Source organism: Salmo salar, chromosome ssa20 (assembly GCF_905237065.1).
Source record: "Salmo salar chromosome ssa20, Ssal_v3.1, whole genome shotgun sequence".
Classification (NCBI taxonomy): domain Eukaryota; kingdom Metazoa; phylum Chordata; class Actinopteri; order Salmoniformes; family Salmonidae; genus Salmo; species Salmo salar.
In genome coordinates this window covers 18,901,781-18,919,237 of record NC_059461.1, presented here as the reverse complement: position 1 = coordinate 18,919,237, position 17,457 = coordinate 18,901,781, and the positions used below count along the sequence as shown (strand labels likewise).

At 46.3% G+C, this 17,457-nt stretch overlaps 1 protein-coding gene and 1 pseudogene across 1 annotated transcript; both read right to left on the bottom strand.

Moving 5' to 3' along the window:
- Nucleotides 1–620: 620 nt before the first annotated feature.
- Nucleotides 621–679, bottom strand: LOC123729348 (uncharacterized; annotated as a pseudogene).
- An 11,594-nt stretch (nucleotides 680–12,273) lies between these two features.
- LOC106580220 (DNA translocase FtsK-like) lies at nucleotides 12,274–13,307 on the bottom strand. Its single transcript, XM_014161048.2, has 2 exons — nucleotides 13,275–13,307; nucleotides 12,274–13,122 (listed from the first exon to the last, which is right to left on the bottom strand). The coding sequence occupies exons 1-2, from the start codon at nucleotides 13,305–13,307 to the stop codon at nucleotides 12,274–12,276; spliced, it is 882 nt and encodes a 293-aa protein (XP_014016523.1).
- Nucleotides 13,308–17,457: the final 4,150 nt, after the last annotated feature.

The following is a 17,457-nucleotide window of genomic DNA, read 5'->3' as shown; positions in this document are numbered from 1 at the left end:
GTTTCCTATTCATTGTTTTTGCGATCAACTTTCAATGCTAATTATTTGAGTAAGTTTCATTGATTTTGTGATGTAGGTGTGTGTGGTTGGATGGAATGGAAGCATTGGAAGTGGGATGTGTGGACGTGGGCCATGGACAGGTAACATTGTCTGGGTGTGATACTGGTCCCACTTTTCCCCAACAACTCAGACTGCCAGGTTGACTAGGTTGACTTGACTGTGTGTTCAGTCAGCCCACATGAAAAAATTGTAAACTTAACCCTAATTGCTCAAGTAAATTGCTCTGGATTAGAGTGTCTACTAAATGATTAAAATGTAAACATAATTACAAATCATTTGTATACTACAAATTGACTGCAAGAAGCCCAAACAGATAATGTTTGACTAGAACATAATAATTTCGAACCTTGCTTACATTTGTATACAGTCACGCGTCTCTCTACTATGCGTGGGATTACTTGTGAACAGATTTCTTAAATTAAAATCAGTTGGAGCTGATTTCCTGGTGTTTTTACAGTCTATTATGTCTAACAATTGGGAAACCCTGCAATAGTAATTACTGCCAACATTACTGTTGTATTTACTATAGTGTTTTTGTTGTATTATCTTTGACATAGAAGTGGGGCTTCTCTCCTTAAGGAAACCTACTGGACAAATACTAAAAGCATATAACAAACTCCAACCTGTAGATAGGTAGAACTGGAGTCTGAAAAGGATAGTTCAGTGCTTTTGCACTTTTTGATAACCTGTAGACGAAGGGACATCTGGTAGGGACATCTCAAGGCTTTGTGCCCTCTTCTATCCCTTTTCTCAGGTACAAGTGGGAGAGGTGGTGGATTAAAACAAACTTTAATGGATTACAAATGTAAAGAAGATAATAAAATAAAATAGAGGAGGGCTAGAGGGTACAAACCCGGTTTAGGGTAAAGGTTAAAGTGTAGGGTTGGGAATATTATACAAACCTGGTTTAGGGTAAGGGGTTTGGGTTATGGGAGGTAAATTATTTGATTCAAAATAGAAAGTAGGGGATGGAAACAACAGGAGGATTACGCACAGGTCTTCTCCAGAGCAGCAACATGCCGTCTACATGGTGGTCTGGATCTTAGGTAAGTATTCAGGTAAGTAGTTAGGTAGGTGTTCATGTTAAAAGGTCGCTCAGGGTAAGTATGCATGTTTTAAAAGGCCACCGCAGGTAAGTATACATGTTTACAAAGGCATGCATTATTAAAAGACTATATTTTAAAGGCCGCTCAGGGTAATTATGCATGTTTTTAAAAGTCCTCTCAAAGTTTTAAAAAGAGGATAATGTATGTATTTGTTTTAAAATGTAAAACATTCTTAAAAGCTGTTCTTAAAAACTGTTCTTAACCCTCTGTACTTCCCTATAGGTGGGTTGAAATGAGTGTGGATAGTATAAATGTATATAATGTCAACCTCCAGCATTAGTTATGTAAAAAATAAATCACGTTACAGTGCAGTAAAACAGGGGTTTAGGTTGTTAAAATGTCAGCTTCTATTGCAGTGCCCCACCATCCTTGACAGGTGAGTTTAAAATGGTATAAGTGTTTAAAGTAGGTCCAGGGGTTAAAAACCAAGCGTTAAAATATCAACAGGCTATTTGACCAAGATGGAGAGTGATGGAGTGCTGCATCAGATGACCTGGTCTCACAATCACCCCAACCTCAAACCAATTGAGATGGTTTGGAATGAGTTGGACCGCAGAGCGATGGAAAAGCAGCCAACAAGTGCTCAGCATATGTGGGAACTTCTTCAAAATGGTTGGAAAAGCATTCTTCATGAAGCTGGTTGAGAGAATGCCAAGAGTGTGCAAAGCTGTCATCAAGACAAGGATGGTTACTTTGAAGAATCTCAAATATTTAATATATTTTGATTTGTTTAACACTTTTTTGGTTACTACATGATTCCATATGTTATTTTATAGTTTTGATGTCTTCACTATTATTCTACAATGTTGAAAATAGTAAAATAATAAAAATAATCCCTTGAATGAGTAGGTGTGCCCAAACTTTTGACTAGCACTGTATGTCTTTTTTTCTTTTTTTAAATATATGCAGAAATATGGTGAAATGTGCCGAGAAATCTACCCACATTTCTGATTCTTGAATGTACTTTCATCCTAATGTTCTGTATTTTACATTTAAACTCTTAAAAGTGTCATATGGGTGTTCCCTGAAGTCTACTGATTGCAATGATGTATAATATAATATGGCGTATTGTGTCAATTTCGAGTAACGTGACAGGACACCTGCCCTGTACTTAGTTACATGGAACTAAAATCTAATTGGAACTCTACCCTTTTGATTGGCGAGTATGGGACAAGATACCATTTCTTAATTAATATGGAAGCACTATTTTGGATATGTTATATATCGTTCTAATCCACAGATGTCACACAATACTGTGAGATCATTAGGAGTGTGCTGATATGTTTTCAGCTGAATCAAAAATATCAACAAAAATCTATGATTCAGACAGCATTTCGGGCTCGTTTTTTGTCATATTTTCAAAGGCATCTTTAAATAACATAAATGATTAATCAGATTGTATTATCCACACCCCCTCAAACATTTTAAAACATCATTACGCTTAATCTACCGATTATTGAATAAGTTATGTTCAATAGAAAATTACAAAACAGCAACTTGAGGGCACCTTTTGACTACTTTTCTGCATACATTTTAAAGGATACATATATCTATCATACTTGGGACATTTTCGTGTGTTTTCCACACCAACTTAAGTATGTTGAGCCATCATTAGGCTGTATGTAACAATTATTTATGGAGATAAGGCCATGTGAATGCTGTCCAACAATAACCGTTAGTTAGTTGGTGGCCATTTTGGAAAACTGGTCCTTCAGACTATAATGGGATGAATCTGCAATGGCACTGTAGCTAGACATCTTTATTTGGACCTTTAGTTGCTTTTTGTTGAGGGTGAATGGTGTCATCCCAAAGGTATTTGGTTAAAATGGGTTATCCATCTCCCCGCTGGAGATAATTCATTCCAATGGGATTTTACCTAGAGAGACGTGTACAGTCATGGCCAAAAGTTTTGAAAATGACACAAATATACATTTTCACAAAGTCTGCTGCCTCAGTTTGTATGATGGCAATTTGCATATACTCCAGAATGTTATGAAGAGTGATCAGATGAATTACAATTAACTGCAAAGTCCCTCTTTGCCATGCAAATTAACTGAATCCCCCAAAAACATTTCCACTGCATTTCAGCAATGCCACAAAAGGACCAGCTAACATCATGTCAGTGATTCTCTCGGTAACCTGTTGGGGCTAGGGGGCAGTATTTGCACGGCCAGATAAAAAACGTACCCGATTTAAACTGGTTACTACTCTTGCATATTATTAGTATATTTGGATAGAAAACACTCTAAAGTTTCTAAAACTGTTTGAATGGTGTCTGTGAGTATAACAGAACTCATATGGCAGGCCAAATCCTGAGAAGATTCCATACAGGAAGTGCACTGTCTGACAATTTATTGTCCTTCTGTAGCGTCTCTATCAAAAATACAGCATCTGTGTTGTAACGTGACATTTTCTAAGGCTTCCATTGGCTCTCAGAAGGCGCCAGAAAGTGGAACGAGAGGTCTGCAGTCTCTGGGCTAAGTACAGCAGCTCTGTTTGTTACTGGCCTGCCTGGGGACAGTGACACTGGAGATGCGCGGTCACGAGAAGTCGCCATGTTTTTCTTTCAGCCTTTGAATGAATACAACGTCGCCCGGTTGGAATATTATCGCTATTTTACGAGAAAAATCGCATAAAAAAAGATTTTAAACAGCGTTTGACATTCTTCGAAGTACGGTATTGGAATATTTTGAATTTTTTTGTCACGAAATGCGCTCGCGCGTCACCCTTCGGATTGCGACCTGAACGCACAAACAAAACGGAGCTATTTCAATATAACTATGGATTATTTGGAACCAAAACAACATTTGTTGTTGAAGTAGAAGTCCTGGGAGTGCATTCTGACGAAGAACAGCAAAGGTAATCAAATTTTTCTTATATTAAATCTGAGTTTGGTGAGGGCCAAACTTGGTGGGTGTCAAATTAGCTAGCCGTGATGGCCGGGCTATGTACTCAGAATATTGCAAAATGTGCTTTCGCCGAAAAGCTATTTTAAAATCTGACATAGCATTTGCATAAAGGAGTTCTGTATCTATAATTCTTAAAATAATTGTTTTTGTCAACGTTATTCATGAGTAATTTAATAAATTCACCGGAAGTTTTTGGTGGGTATGCTAGTTCTGAACATCACATGCTAATGTAAAAAGCTGGTTTTTGATATAAATATGAACTTGATTGAACAAAACATGCATGTATTGTATAACATAATGTCCTAGGAGTGTCATCTGATGAAGATCATCAAAGGTTAGTGCTGCATTTAGCTGTGGTTTTGGTTTTTGTGACATACATGCTTGCTTTGAAAATGGCTGTGTGATTATTTTTGGCAGGGTACTCTCCTGACATAATCTAATGTTTTGCTTTCGCTGTGAAGCCTTTTTGAAATCGGACAATGTGGTTAGATTAACGAGAGTCTTATCTTTCAAATGGTGTAAAATAGTCCTATGTTTGAGAACTTTGAATTATGACATTTTGTGGTTTTAAATGCTCTGATTTGTCACTGGCTGTTGTCACTGGCTGTTGAATAGTGTGGGACGATTTCGTCCCACGTACCCTAGAGAGGTTAACACAGGTGTGAGTGTTGACGAGGACAAGGCTGGAGATCATTCTGTCATGCTGATTGAGTTTGAATAACAGACTGGAAGCTTCAAAAGGAGGGTGGTGCTTGGAATCATTGTTCTTCCTCTGTCAACAATGGTTACCTGCAAGGAAACACGTGCCGTCATCATTGCTTTGCACAAAAAGGGCTTCACAGGCAAGGTATTGCTGCCAGTAAGATTGCATCTAAATCAACCATTTATCGGATCATCAAGAACTTCAAGGAGAGCGGTTCAATTGTTGTGAAGAAGGCTTCAAGGCGCCCAAGAAAGTCCAGCAAGCGCCAGGACCATCTCCTAAAGTTGATTCAGCTGCAGGATCGGGGCACCACCAGTACAGAGCTTGCTCAGGAATGACAGCAGGCAGGTGTGAGTGCATCTACACGCACAGTGAGGCGAAAACCTTTGGAGGATGGCCTGGTGTCAAGAAAGGCAGCAAAGAAGCCACTTCTCTCCAGGAAAAACATCAGGGACAGACTGATATTCTGCAAAAGGTACAGGGATTGGACTGCTGAGGACTGGGGTAAAGTCATTTTCTCCGATTGTTTGGGGCATCCAGAAAAAAGCTTGTCCGGAGAAGACAAGGTGAGCGGTACCATTGGTCCTGTGTCATGCCAACAGTTAAGCATCCTGAGACCATTCATGTGTGGGGTTGCTTCTCAGCCAAGGGAGTGGGCTCACTCACAATGTTGCCTAAGAACACAGCCATGAATAAAGAATGGTACCAACACATCCTCCGAGAGCAACTTCTCCCAACCATCCAGGAACAGTTTGGTGATAAACAATGCCTTTTCCAGTATGATGGAGCACCTTGCCATAAGGCAAAAGTGATAACTAAGTGGCTCGGGGAACAAAACATTGATATTTTGGGTCCATGGCCAGGAAACTCCCCAGACCTTAATCCCATTGAGAACTTGTGGTCAATCCTCAAGAGGTGGTGGACAAACAAAAACCCACAAATTCTGACAATCTCCAAGCTTTGATTATGCAAGAATGGGCTGTCTTCAGTCAGGATGTGGCCCAGAAGTTAATTGACAGCATGCCAGGGCGGATTGCAGAGGTCTTGAAAAAGAAGGGTCAACACTGCAAATATTGACTCTTTGCATCAACTTCATATAATTGTCAATAAAAGCCTTTGACACTTATGAAATGCTTGTAATTATACTTCAGTATTCCATAGTAACATCTGACAAAAATATTTAAAGACACTGAAGCAGCAAACTTTGTGAAAATTAATATTTGTGTCATTCTCAAAACTTTTGGCCATGACTGTACAGTGCAGTTTTGTTTTCACATTTCTTGAAACATACATAGTATGTAATATCATATTATGTATCATTGTATTCAGCTGCCACGCCCTGACCATAGAGCCCTTGGTTCTCTATGGTTTAGTAGGTCAGGGCGTGACTGGGGGTGATCTAGTATGTCTATTTCTATGTTGGTGCTAATATGGTTCCCAATTAGAGGCAGCTGTTTATCGTTGCCTCTGATCGGGGATCATATTTAGGTAGTTATTTCCCCACCTGTGTTTTGTGGGATATTGATTGTTTGTTAGTGTGTTTGGGCACTACGTAAGTTTTGTTATTTTGTTTTGTTAGTTTCACTTAAATATGTGGAACTGTACTCACGCTGCACCTTGGTCCGCTCATTTCCAAGATCGTGACAGAGTATACCACCAAACCAGGACCAAGCAGTGTGTTCACCAGGTAAAGGAGTTTTGGACATGGGAAGAAGTGATGGGTGGATGCGAAACCCTTCCTTGGCAGCAGACGGAAGGTAATAATGGAGGACAGCGACGACACCAGGGTTCGTGGCCACAGAAAGCCCAAGGACAACCCCAAGATTTTTTTGGGGGGGGCACAAGGGGTGGCCGGTCGAGCCAAGGAGAGTGCCAAAGCCCGAATGGCAAACTCTGGAGGAGCGTGTCGTCAGACCACGGCCACAGGAAACCCCAATATTTTTTTTTGGGGGGGGGCACATGGAGCTGGTGGCTGAGCCGCGGGAAGAGCCAGAGACTGTCAGGAAGGTAATGGAGAAGTTGGGAGAGAGAGAGATGTTGTGCAAGTGTGTTCTGCTCAACATTCGAACAGAAGTTCGAGTTAGTAGTCTTGTGAAACCTGTGCCGGCTCCACGCATCTGGCCTCCAGTGCGCCTCCCTGATCCGGTACGTCCTGTGCCTGCTCCTTGCACTCGCCCTGAAGAGCGCATCACCAGTCCGGTGCAACCTGTGCCGGCCCCACGCATCAGGCCTCCAGTGCGCCTCCCCAGTCCGGTACGTCCTGAGCCTGCTCCTCGCACTCGCCCTGAAGTGCGTGTCCCCAGTCCAGTACGTCCTGTGTCTATTCCCCGCACTCGCCCTGAAGTGCGTGTCACCAGTCCGGTGCCACCTGTACCAGCTCCACGCACTAGGCCTCCAGTGCGCATTCACAGTCCGGAACCTCCTGCGACGGTCCACGGTCCCGGAACCTCCAGCGACGGTCAACGGTCCGGAACCTCCAGCGATGGTCAACGGTCCGGAGCTTCCATGCAAGGTGTCCAGTCCAGCTCCAAGGCCGGAGCCTTCTGCGCCAGTGCCCAGTCCAGGCACGGCGTCCAGTCCAGCTCCAGGGCGGGAGCCTTCCTCTGCGCCAGTGGCCAGTCCAGGCACGGTGTCCAGGCCCGCTCCATGGCAGGAGCCTTCCTCTGCGCCGATGCCCAGTCCAGGCACGGCGTCCAGTCCCGCTCCATGGCCGGAGCCTTCTTCTGCACCGGTGCCCAGTCCAGGCATGGCGTCCAACCCAGCTCCATGGCCGGAGCCCTCCTTTGCGCCGGTGCCCAGTCCAGGCACGGCGTTCAGCCTGGCGCGATGGCCGGATCCGGGGTCTGGGCGGGGGCTACGACCTGCACCGGAGCCACCACCGACACTAATCATCCCCCCTACCCTCCCCATTTGTCTTCAGGTTTTGCGGCCAGAGTCTGCACCTTTGGGGGGGTACTGTCACGCCCTGACCATAGAGAGCCCTTGGTTCTCTATGGTGTAGTAGGTCAGGGCGTGACTAGAGGGTGATCTAGTATGTCTATTTCTATGTTGGTGCTAATATGGTTCCCAATTAGAGGCAGCTGTTTATCGTTGCCTCTGATTGGAGATCATATTTATGTAGTTATTTCCCCACATGTGTTTTGTGGGATATTGATTGTTTGTTAGTGTGTTTGGGCACTCCTTCCTCACGGTCTTTGTAAGTTTTGTTATTTTGTTTTGTTAGTTTCACTTAAATAAATATGTGGAACTATACTCACGCTGCGCCTTGGTCTGCTAATTTCCAAGATCGTGACATCAGCAGACTTCAGAGAACACTTGCATAACTCTTTTAGATTGTTTACATTTGCAATATTGTAAGTTGGCATGAAAAGATGTACAAAAAACAGTGACTTGGGGCACTTTTTTCCACTTTTCTACTTACATTTTAAAGGATACATATAAATGGCATTTTGGGCCAATTTATTGTGGTCTCCAGACCCCCTCAAACATTTTAAGCCATCATTGGGCTGTTTGTACCTATTATTTATGGAGATATGACCATGTGAAGCCTGCCCAATATGGCCATGTTACTGATTGGAGGGGTAATTTAAGAAATCTTTAATGACACTATAGCTAAAAACACTTCTAAGGACATGCCCTAGCTGTGTGTGAAATTTGGTGGCTTCATCACAAAGTCATTCATTTTTTCCCTTAGCCACTGGACTATAGTAAATACTACAGTAATCCATAGTAAACTGTAGTGTTCTTTCATGTGGGAGTGTACAGGGCTGCCAGTGGCTCTAATTGTACGATAAAGCTGAAAAGTTGAAATTTCTACCACCTACGGTTCCCTGGAGGATGATGTGAATGTTAAGTACATCCTACAATCCAGGAACCATCATGAAAATGCAATCAGAAAGCTATGATCAGGGGCTGGGGAGGGGTGGAGAGATTGGTGGGTTGAGGAGCGGAGAGAGTGGTGGTGGTGATGGTGGGTTGAGTCAGTCACTGTGGCAGGCGGCTGTGCTGGCCTCATTTCCCCTGCCAGCAGGTGTCCTCTCTGGGTATAATAGGTTTTACATGTGTTTATTAACACATGGCACCGTGGCACTGCTGCCTGGCCCTGTCACTGAAGCTGGAGATGTGAGAGAGCTGGAGCTGACGATGGACGCTCACAGCCATTTCAAACTCTCTTCCTCTGTCTGTCTGTCTGTCTGTCTGTCTGTCTGTCTGTCTGTCTGTCTGTCTGTCTGTCTGTCTGTCTGTCTGTCTGTCTGTCTGTCTGTCTGTCTGTCTGTCTGTCTGTCTGTCTGTCTGTCTGTCTGTCTGTCTGTCTGTCTGTCTGTCTGTCTGTCTGTCTGTCTGTCTGTCTGTCTGTCTGTCTGTCTGTCTCCGTCTCTCTTCCCCGTCTCTCTCCCCCTCTCTCTCTATCCCCCTCTCTCACTGTCACTCTCCCATCCATGACTGGGTGACTGTAATGTTCGCTGAGCCAGTCCTGTAGTGGAGAGGCCAGTAATGTTCTCTGAGCCAGCCCTGTAGTGGAGAGGCCAGGTGCAGACAAAGGAAAGTCCTCCTGGAGAAGGAAAGAGAAAGGAACCCTCCTGACTCAGAGAAAGCGAGAGTGGCCGGTACAGTAGATGGAATGGGAGAATAGGACATGTATGGAGTTAACAGCTTGCTGTGTGGGCCTACTAATGCCTTTAAAACCCTCTCATGAAACCTGTAATTAACAGGGCTGTGATAATCAGGAATGAAGCGGAGAAGGGCTAATTGGGGCCGACGTGCTCTGTCATTAGAGCAATAGTCACACATTGAGATTTTATGAATGAATGATTTAGCCAGGTTTTTACGGGGCTTCATTACATTCTAGGAGCTACCAGCAGTTTATTTGCATGCGTTTATATAAAGGAGACAATATGTTTCTGGTCATTTTTATTGTCTAAACAGCAGATTTTCTCTCCAGGCCTCCTGACTAGCCCTGTGTTAATTGGGGATGTCCAAGGCGAGGGAGTCGAGGGAAAGGAGGGGGGTATCCAATTATTTCTCCAGTTCTTTTTTGCCCCAAACCATTTTTGCCAATGTGCTGCCTAGCACTGCCTATCTTGCGAGGAACGTGGAGCTGCATCGCTTCAGTGAGAGTGAGAGAGCTTGGATGTGCTCTAATTTTACCATTTGGCTGTTAGAATCCGTTTGACCCGTGATTGATGCAGGATCAGCCCTGAAGTCCACAGTGAGATCCACACGGATAAATACAGTCTGTTTCTTAACATTATGATTGCTCGCTTTATAAAATATAATCTCGTTCTCGTTCTCAGTCTCCCATTCCCTCTCTCTCTTGCTCTCGCTCAGTTATAACAGACAATGTGTGATGTTGTTTATTGTTGTTTACAGTAAACAATTGCCTTCAGAGAACTTTACGGTTTCCTCAAAGTAATTTGGTGACTTGCGGTTAAGACTCAATTTCATTGTAAAGAGGGAGTCCATTGTTGAAACACTCATTCTGAAGGTGTAGCAGCTAGCTGAACATCCCCAGTAGTGTATTAGTGGTGATGGTCAGCCTGCTCAGAGCAGTGTGGGGATGAGTGTGTGTGTTGCACCTCTGCTCTCTGACTGCTGTATAGGGGAGCCACTGCTGAGAGGGGAAAGGCCCCTCCAATGATTTCTCTGTCTGGAAGTCCAGTAACTGTCACTGATGCCTGCACTCCCTGCCCTCCTCCCCCTTCTCTTCTCCTCCCCTCCTCCTCTCTCATCACCTCGTTTGTCATGGCACGCTGCATCGCACCGCTGTCCTCCATAAACCCACTTCAAAGGGCCGTCAGGTGGATCGAGTTCCGCCCGTGTCCTCCCTGCTCCTCTAGCCAATGATAGAGTCAGATAGGAGCCTCAGCCTTAACCCTAAACCTGTAATCAGAATCACATTGGCTCATTGATCTCTGGAGGACAGGCTGTAAGCCGGTGGGCAGGCTTATGCATTGTGGTTGTAAAAGTGGGCACACCAAAGGACTTCCACCGGGATGACTCAGTATCCTCCTACAGCAGGTCCGAGGACCTGTTCGTGTGCGTGTGCATGCGTGTGCATGTGTGTGTGCACGTGTGTGTGTGTAATAGGCCCTTTATTACGACCGCCTTACAGTATATATCTGGTGCTATGCTATAAACAGTCAAGATATTTCCATCAAAATTCGAACACGGTTTTCCAATAGTCCATTGACCATAAAGCAGGAACGGTGTCTGACAGTAAAGAGTTGTACAGTATGTTTCCTGTGGCCCTGAGGAAAATCACCACCTCCCTCTGGAGCTTTTTTGTGTTGTCACTCTGTCAGTAATATCTTCAAAGTCTGCCTAATGGTCTGGTCTCCACTTCCCTGCTACCTCTCTACTCCCCTCCTCTAGAGCCCCCACTACTCCCCCCTCTACCCCTTTACACCCAGGCCTTCCACCCTCCAACAAAACTACAGGATCCCCTTCTCTCTCCTCTCTGCAGAGCACCACACCATTCAACACCACACACGGTAATGGACAGAGCATCTTCATTCATACCTCTCGGGTCTATTCTTGTAATTGCGGAGCTTGTTTTTCTGTATAGGCTACGGCTCTCAGTGGTCAACGTCTTCCATCAGTCGTCTCTTATCAGACCCAATTATGACTTTCATCTTGGCTCTGTCATTTAGCAGAGTGGCCACTGCTATTTACACTTCCCTTGTGTTTCAGCTGTACTCAGGTCTTCACTCCCCACCCGTCCTCCCTGTGACATCTCTCTCCTCTGAGTGTTGCGTCTCCTGCGGTATTCAGGGGGACTTTGCCGTTTGCGCCTCTCTCTGTTGGTTTTAGCTGCGTATCTGTGCCAGCTATAGTAGCCTCTTAATGATCAGATCAAAGCCAGTGGAAAGGTGCTAAGTGTCTGGGAGCTGCAGCAGCCAGGGCCAACCTTTGATCCAGCAGTCCCGCAGCTACCTGACTGACTGCCCTGCTCTAAATTAAATATGGACTATAGGGGGGAGATCTCTCTTTGAATTATTTTTTGTTTGGTAAAATGTTCCATTTCTCCTTCCATTGTATTGTTTGGTTTTAGACAGATAGGCCAGGCTTTTTGTTTTGATGAGAGCTCTGACAATGGGAAGCTTAGAGGAAGCGGTGGTGCGCCGCTCATAGGATACCAGTGACTCCTGCTGCAGTACCTGTAAAGGTCTCTTCTCTCATTGGACAACAGATATAGGCTCATTATGTGTTACCCGTAATAAGGCCTTCGCTGTGCCCTTTACACTGTTTGATGTACCATTTGTTTGATGATTTATCTGATCTTGGCGTAAACAAACACCAACCCTCCTCCTGTATTCCAGTCCTCAGTCATTACTTGCATCCGGCCATATAGAGACTCAGTCAACACTGTCCCCATGTAGTCAGACACGATCCAGCACTGGCCTGACACCTCTGTCTTGCATTAGACCAGAGCTTGTTTATTAGTGAGGCAGGCAGGCTGGGCTGAAACAGTTGAGGTCTTGTGTCACCAGATGTTTTATGGGGCAGCAGTACTGTGGAGGCAGTAAGAGGGACTGAGAGGCCTGGCCGGCGGAGGCTTGGGCTGGGGCTGGAGATGAGACTGGGGATAGAGCTGGAGATGAGGCTGAAGCAGAGGCTGGGTCTGCAGTGAAGGCCAGAGTGACAGCTGGAGAGGAGACTGGGCTGTTGTAAGGCTGGTGCTGGGGCAGGAGAGGAGACTGGGGCTGTTGAAAGGCTGGTGCTGGGGCTGGAGAGGAGACTGGGGTTGTTGAAAGGCTGGTGCTGGATAGGAGACTGTGGCTGTTGAAAGGCTGGTGCTGGAGAGGAGACTGGGGCGGTTGAAAGGCTGATGCTGGTGCTGGAGAGGAGACTGGGGCGGTTGAAAGGCTGGTGCTGGAGCAGGAGACTGTGGCTGTTGAAAGGCTGGTGCTGGGGCTGGAGAGGAGACTGGGGCTTTTGAAAGGCTGGTGCTGGAGAGGAGACTGGGCCTGTTGTAAGGCTGGTGCTGGAGAGGAGACTGGGCCTGTTGTAAGGCTGGTGCTGGGGAGGGAGAGGAGACTGTGGCTGTTGAAAGGCTGATGCTGGTGCTGGAGAGGAGACTGGGGCTGTTGAAAGGCTGGTGCTTGGGGCTGGAGAGGAGACTGGGGCTGTTGAAAGGCTGGTGCTGGAGAGGAGACTGGGGCTGTTGAAGGGCTGATGCTGGTGCTGGAGAGGAGACTGGGGCTGTTGAAAGGCTGGTGCTGGAGAGGAGACTGGGGCTGTTGAAAGGCTGGTGCTTGGGGCTGGAGAGGAGACTGGGGCTGTTGAAAGGCTGGTGCTTGGGGCTGGAGAGGAGACTGGGGCTGTTGAAAGGCTGGTGCTGGGTCTGTAGCAGGAGACGCTGGAGCAGAGACTGGGGCTGGGCGATCTGCCTGTCAGGTGCTTTGGTCTGGGTGCCCTTTTATGGGTCTGGCCACTAATGAAAGCGGGGTTGTCGGATCACTGTGGAACATCAGAGGCCACTCCACCCTGGGGTACCCCCACCACGATGTCCACCCCACATCCGCCCATGCATACGCAGGAATGTCATAAAGCTTTAAAAGACTTCCCCTCCTTCATTATTTACTTCCGCCTCTGCTCTGCTCGCCTCCTTGCCTCTCATTTTTATCACGCGATCCTGGATTGATTTGCTTAAATTTGTTGTCATGTTTCAGGTGTTTAGTGGCAGTTGGCCACTCGGTCTCTCTCTCTCTTTCTCTCTGTTGAAGGTAAGAGAGAGTTATTGTTGTGAGGCAGTGTTGGTCAGATGAAGTGTTGGATGTGTGTCCGGATGACCCCCTTGAGAAGGGTTTCTGTCCATTAGGAGTGAGTGTGAGAGCCGGGTGGCTGAGGCAAGAATGAAAGAAGAGGCAGTCAGTCCTCAGCTCTCTTCCACAGTCACATATGGGATAGATAAAGGGGGTGTTTCTGTGGTGAGCTGTGATGTTGACACTTCAGAGGCCTGCTGGTGTAAAGTTGCTACAGAGAGGATCCTGACCCTCTCCGATCCCTAAAGAAGCCCCCGTCTCTTTCCACCCCTACGCCCTTCTGCCCCTCCACCCTTCTCCTAGCCTGTTCTCACTTCCTGCAGCCCTAGAGAGATGACCCTCCTCTCATGGTTTCCTGTATCCCTCTGTCCTGCCCATACCTCTCTCTCTCTCTCTCTCTCTCTCTCTCTCTCTCTCTCTCTCTCTCTCTTGAACTCCTGCATGTCTCTCTGAACTCCTGCATGCCTCCCAGCTCCCTAACTTTTCAGCACCACGTACCACAGAAGCTTAGCTTCAATGTAAATCAGCTGGCCAAGATATGCCTCCTGAACCAGGTGCATACACTTAGCTGGATCACTCACTGGTGTTAAAGGAAAGGAGGCACGTGGGGTTTAACAGTGTGTGTGTGTGTTTGCTGTCTGTTTCCTTGTTGGAGCACAGTAACAAAGTCAGAGACCCCCACCAGGCATTCAGACAATCTGATTGGATTACGGCCTTTAGCCTTCTTGCAGCATGTTTTAGTCACAGTAAAACATGCATGACTGATAGGAGACGGAGGAAAACAACAAAAAGGGAGAAAAAATATAGGGAAAAAGAGCATCCCCCCAGCCCTTTTAGCATGCCCTGAATTACACTTGGCTAAAAAGAGACTGTGCAGTGTAAGAGTGTAACAGTGTAGAATAATACCCTTGTTTACTTTCTGGGCTGTTGTGGTGTTAAACAGCAGGCTGTAAGTGGGGATGTGACTTAATGTCAGGCTAGCGGGGAGCAGTGCAGCTGATCTGGAGGAAGCCAGCCCCATGTCTGTCAGGGAGAGGAGAGGTGGGGAGGATGGAGGGGAGATGGGTGGGAGAGATGAGGAGGGGGTGCTGTCTTGATGGATACAGGCAGGGCAGAGAGAGAAGAAGAAAGTGAAGGGAGCGTAGGCTAACAGGAAGCAAATGTATGGGGGAGAACAAGAGACAGTATGATTATACAACTCTATGGATGGCAGATATTATCTCTATAGCATTGTCATGTGTCCATAAACAGATGATGATGACAGGATTCCTGTGATGAAAGGAGCTATTTCATAATGTGGTTAAACTGTCTAGTGTATCACTGAAAGCCTCCCATTTTCTACAGGATTGATTTCATTTCAGTTCTCTGCATCCTCTTTTCTCTTCTCTTTGCTCTTACTGCTCATGCCTGTCTAACCTACTTCTGTCCACTTCTCCCCCCCATCCTCTGCCCCGTCATTGGCCTGTGTAAGTGTGCTAAGGGGGCACAGTGGTCGCTCTGTGGAGGGGGCATCTCGGCAGTCAGTAGACAGTTCAGGGCGGTCATGCGCGAACAGGCAGAGCACTTGTGGTCATTATCAGAGCAAAGTCTCAATGCTGCCGCACCAATTAGTTTTGACCCAGAAGGATTATCTGGAGGCACCACTCCATCCAAGGCTGGGGATAGGCACCACTCCATCCAGGGCTGGGGATAGGCACCACTCCATCCAGTGCTGGGGATAGGCACCACTCCATCCAGGGCTGGGGATAGGCACCACTCCATCCAGGGCTGGGGATAGGCACCACTCCATCCAGGGCTGGGGATAGGCACCACTCCATCCAGGGCTGGGGATAGGCACCACTCCATCCAGGGCTGGGGATAGGCACCACTCCATCCAGGGTTAGGGATAGGCACAACTCCATCCAAGGCTGGGGATAGGCACCACTCCATCCAGGGCTGGGGATGGGCACCACTCCATCCAGGGTTAGGGATAGGCACAACTCCATCCAGGCCTGGGATAGTCACCACTCCATCCAGGGCTAGGGATAGGCACCACTTCATCCAGGGCTGGGATAGGCACCACTCCATCCAGGGCTGGGGATAGGCACCACTCCACCCAGGGCTAGAGATAGGCACCACTTCATCCAGGGCTGGGGATAGGCACCACTCCATCCAGGGCTGGGGATAGGCACCACTCCATCCAGGGCTGGGGATAGGCACCACTTCATCCAGGGCTGGGGATAGGCACAACTTCATCCAGGGCCTGGGATAGTCACCACTCCATCCAGGGCTGGGGATAGGCACCACTCCATCCAGGGCTGGGGATAGGCACCACTCCATCCAGGGCTAGAGATAGGCATAACTCCACCCAGGGCTGGGGATAGGCACCACTCCATCCAGGGCTGCTCAGATATGGTCGGACACACTCAAGGAAGTACCCTCTCTTACACACATACAAACACACACATACACACACATACACACACATGCACACACATACATACACCACTGCAACTCTCCAGTCACTATGACTTTTTCTCTCCCCTTACAAAGACCAGGTGTTCTTAATGTTTTGTATACTCAGTGTGTATATATATATATATATATATACACCTACATATATATACACTACATGACCAAAAGTATGTGGACACCTGCAGCGGATTTACACCACTCCAGCCGACGCTTGGCATTGCGCATGGTGATCTTAGGCTTGTGTGCGGCTGCTCGGCCATGGAAACTCATTTCATGAAGCACCCAAAAAACAGTTATTATGTTGACGTTGCTTTCGGTGGCAGTTTGAAACTCTGTAGTGAGTGTTGCAACCAAGGATAGATTATTTTGATGCGCTACGCGCTTCAGCACTCTGCGGTCCTGCTCTGTGAGCTTGTGTGGCCTACAACTTCATGGCGGAGCCGTTGTTGCTCCTAGACGTTTCCACTTCACAATACCAGCACTTACAGTTGACCGGGGCAAATCTAGCAGGGCAGAAATTTGACGAGCTGACTTGTTGGAAAGGTGGCATACTATGACGGTGACAGATTGAAAGTCACTGAGCTCTTCAATAAGGCCATTCTGCTGCTAATGTTTGTCTATGGAGATTGCATGGCGGTGTGCTCGATTTTATACACTTGTCAGCAACGGGTGTGGCTGAAATATACAAATCCACTCATTTGAAGGGGTGTCCACATACTTTTGTATATATAGTTTATATACAGTATATATGTGTGTGTGTATATGTTCACAATAGTCAGACACGTGGTTTCACATGTACATTTTACACAGTATTTTTCCCTCGTGAAAACAATTATTCCCCACATATGAAATTCAGGGACCAACAAGGATCAACGCTGCATAGCTTTAGAGGCAAACCAGCAGTGGATGCAGGGTGCTATGTTGCTGGAATGCGCCAAAACAGCAACTGGAAAAAAGGCAGCAAAAGCAAAGGCCAGGGTAACATAACCAAAGATAGGGATAAATTGCAGGAAAGAGGGAAGTGTTTAATTTAATTGGGCTATCATTTTTTTTAAATCACTGAAAAATTGTTGTTTTTGTTTCCAATACTAAGAATTTTGTTCTCGACTTCAAAAGATTTGCTTGATATTAATGGCCCAAAAGTAACTCAGTCACTGGAGGACTGTACCATATAACACTATTACTATATTAAAGGTGCTTAAAGCAGCAATCCTTCATTTAAACATTATCCAAGTGTCTCCCTGCCACAGTTTCAGTAAAAAGCTCAGGGATGGGACTCGAGAAATGCAGCCACTCTCCAATCCATAGACTGCGCTATTTATGCGAGGACTCACCATCCATGATGTTAAAATGATAGTTTTAAACATGTTTTTTAGGTTATAAAGTGGTTGTTTACATTTACTTTGTGTACAAACATTGGAGCATAAGCTTATATTTTGGGTTCTGATGGGGTACGACAG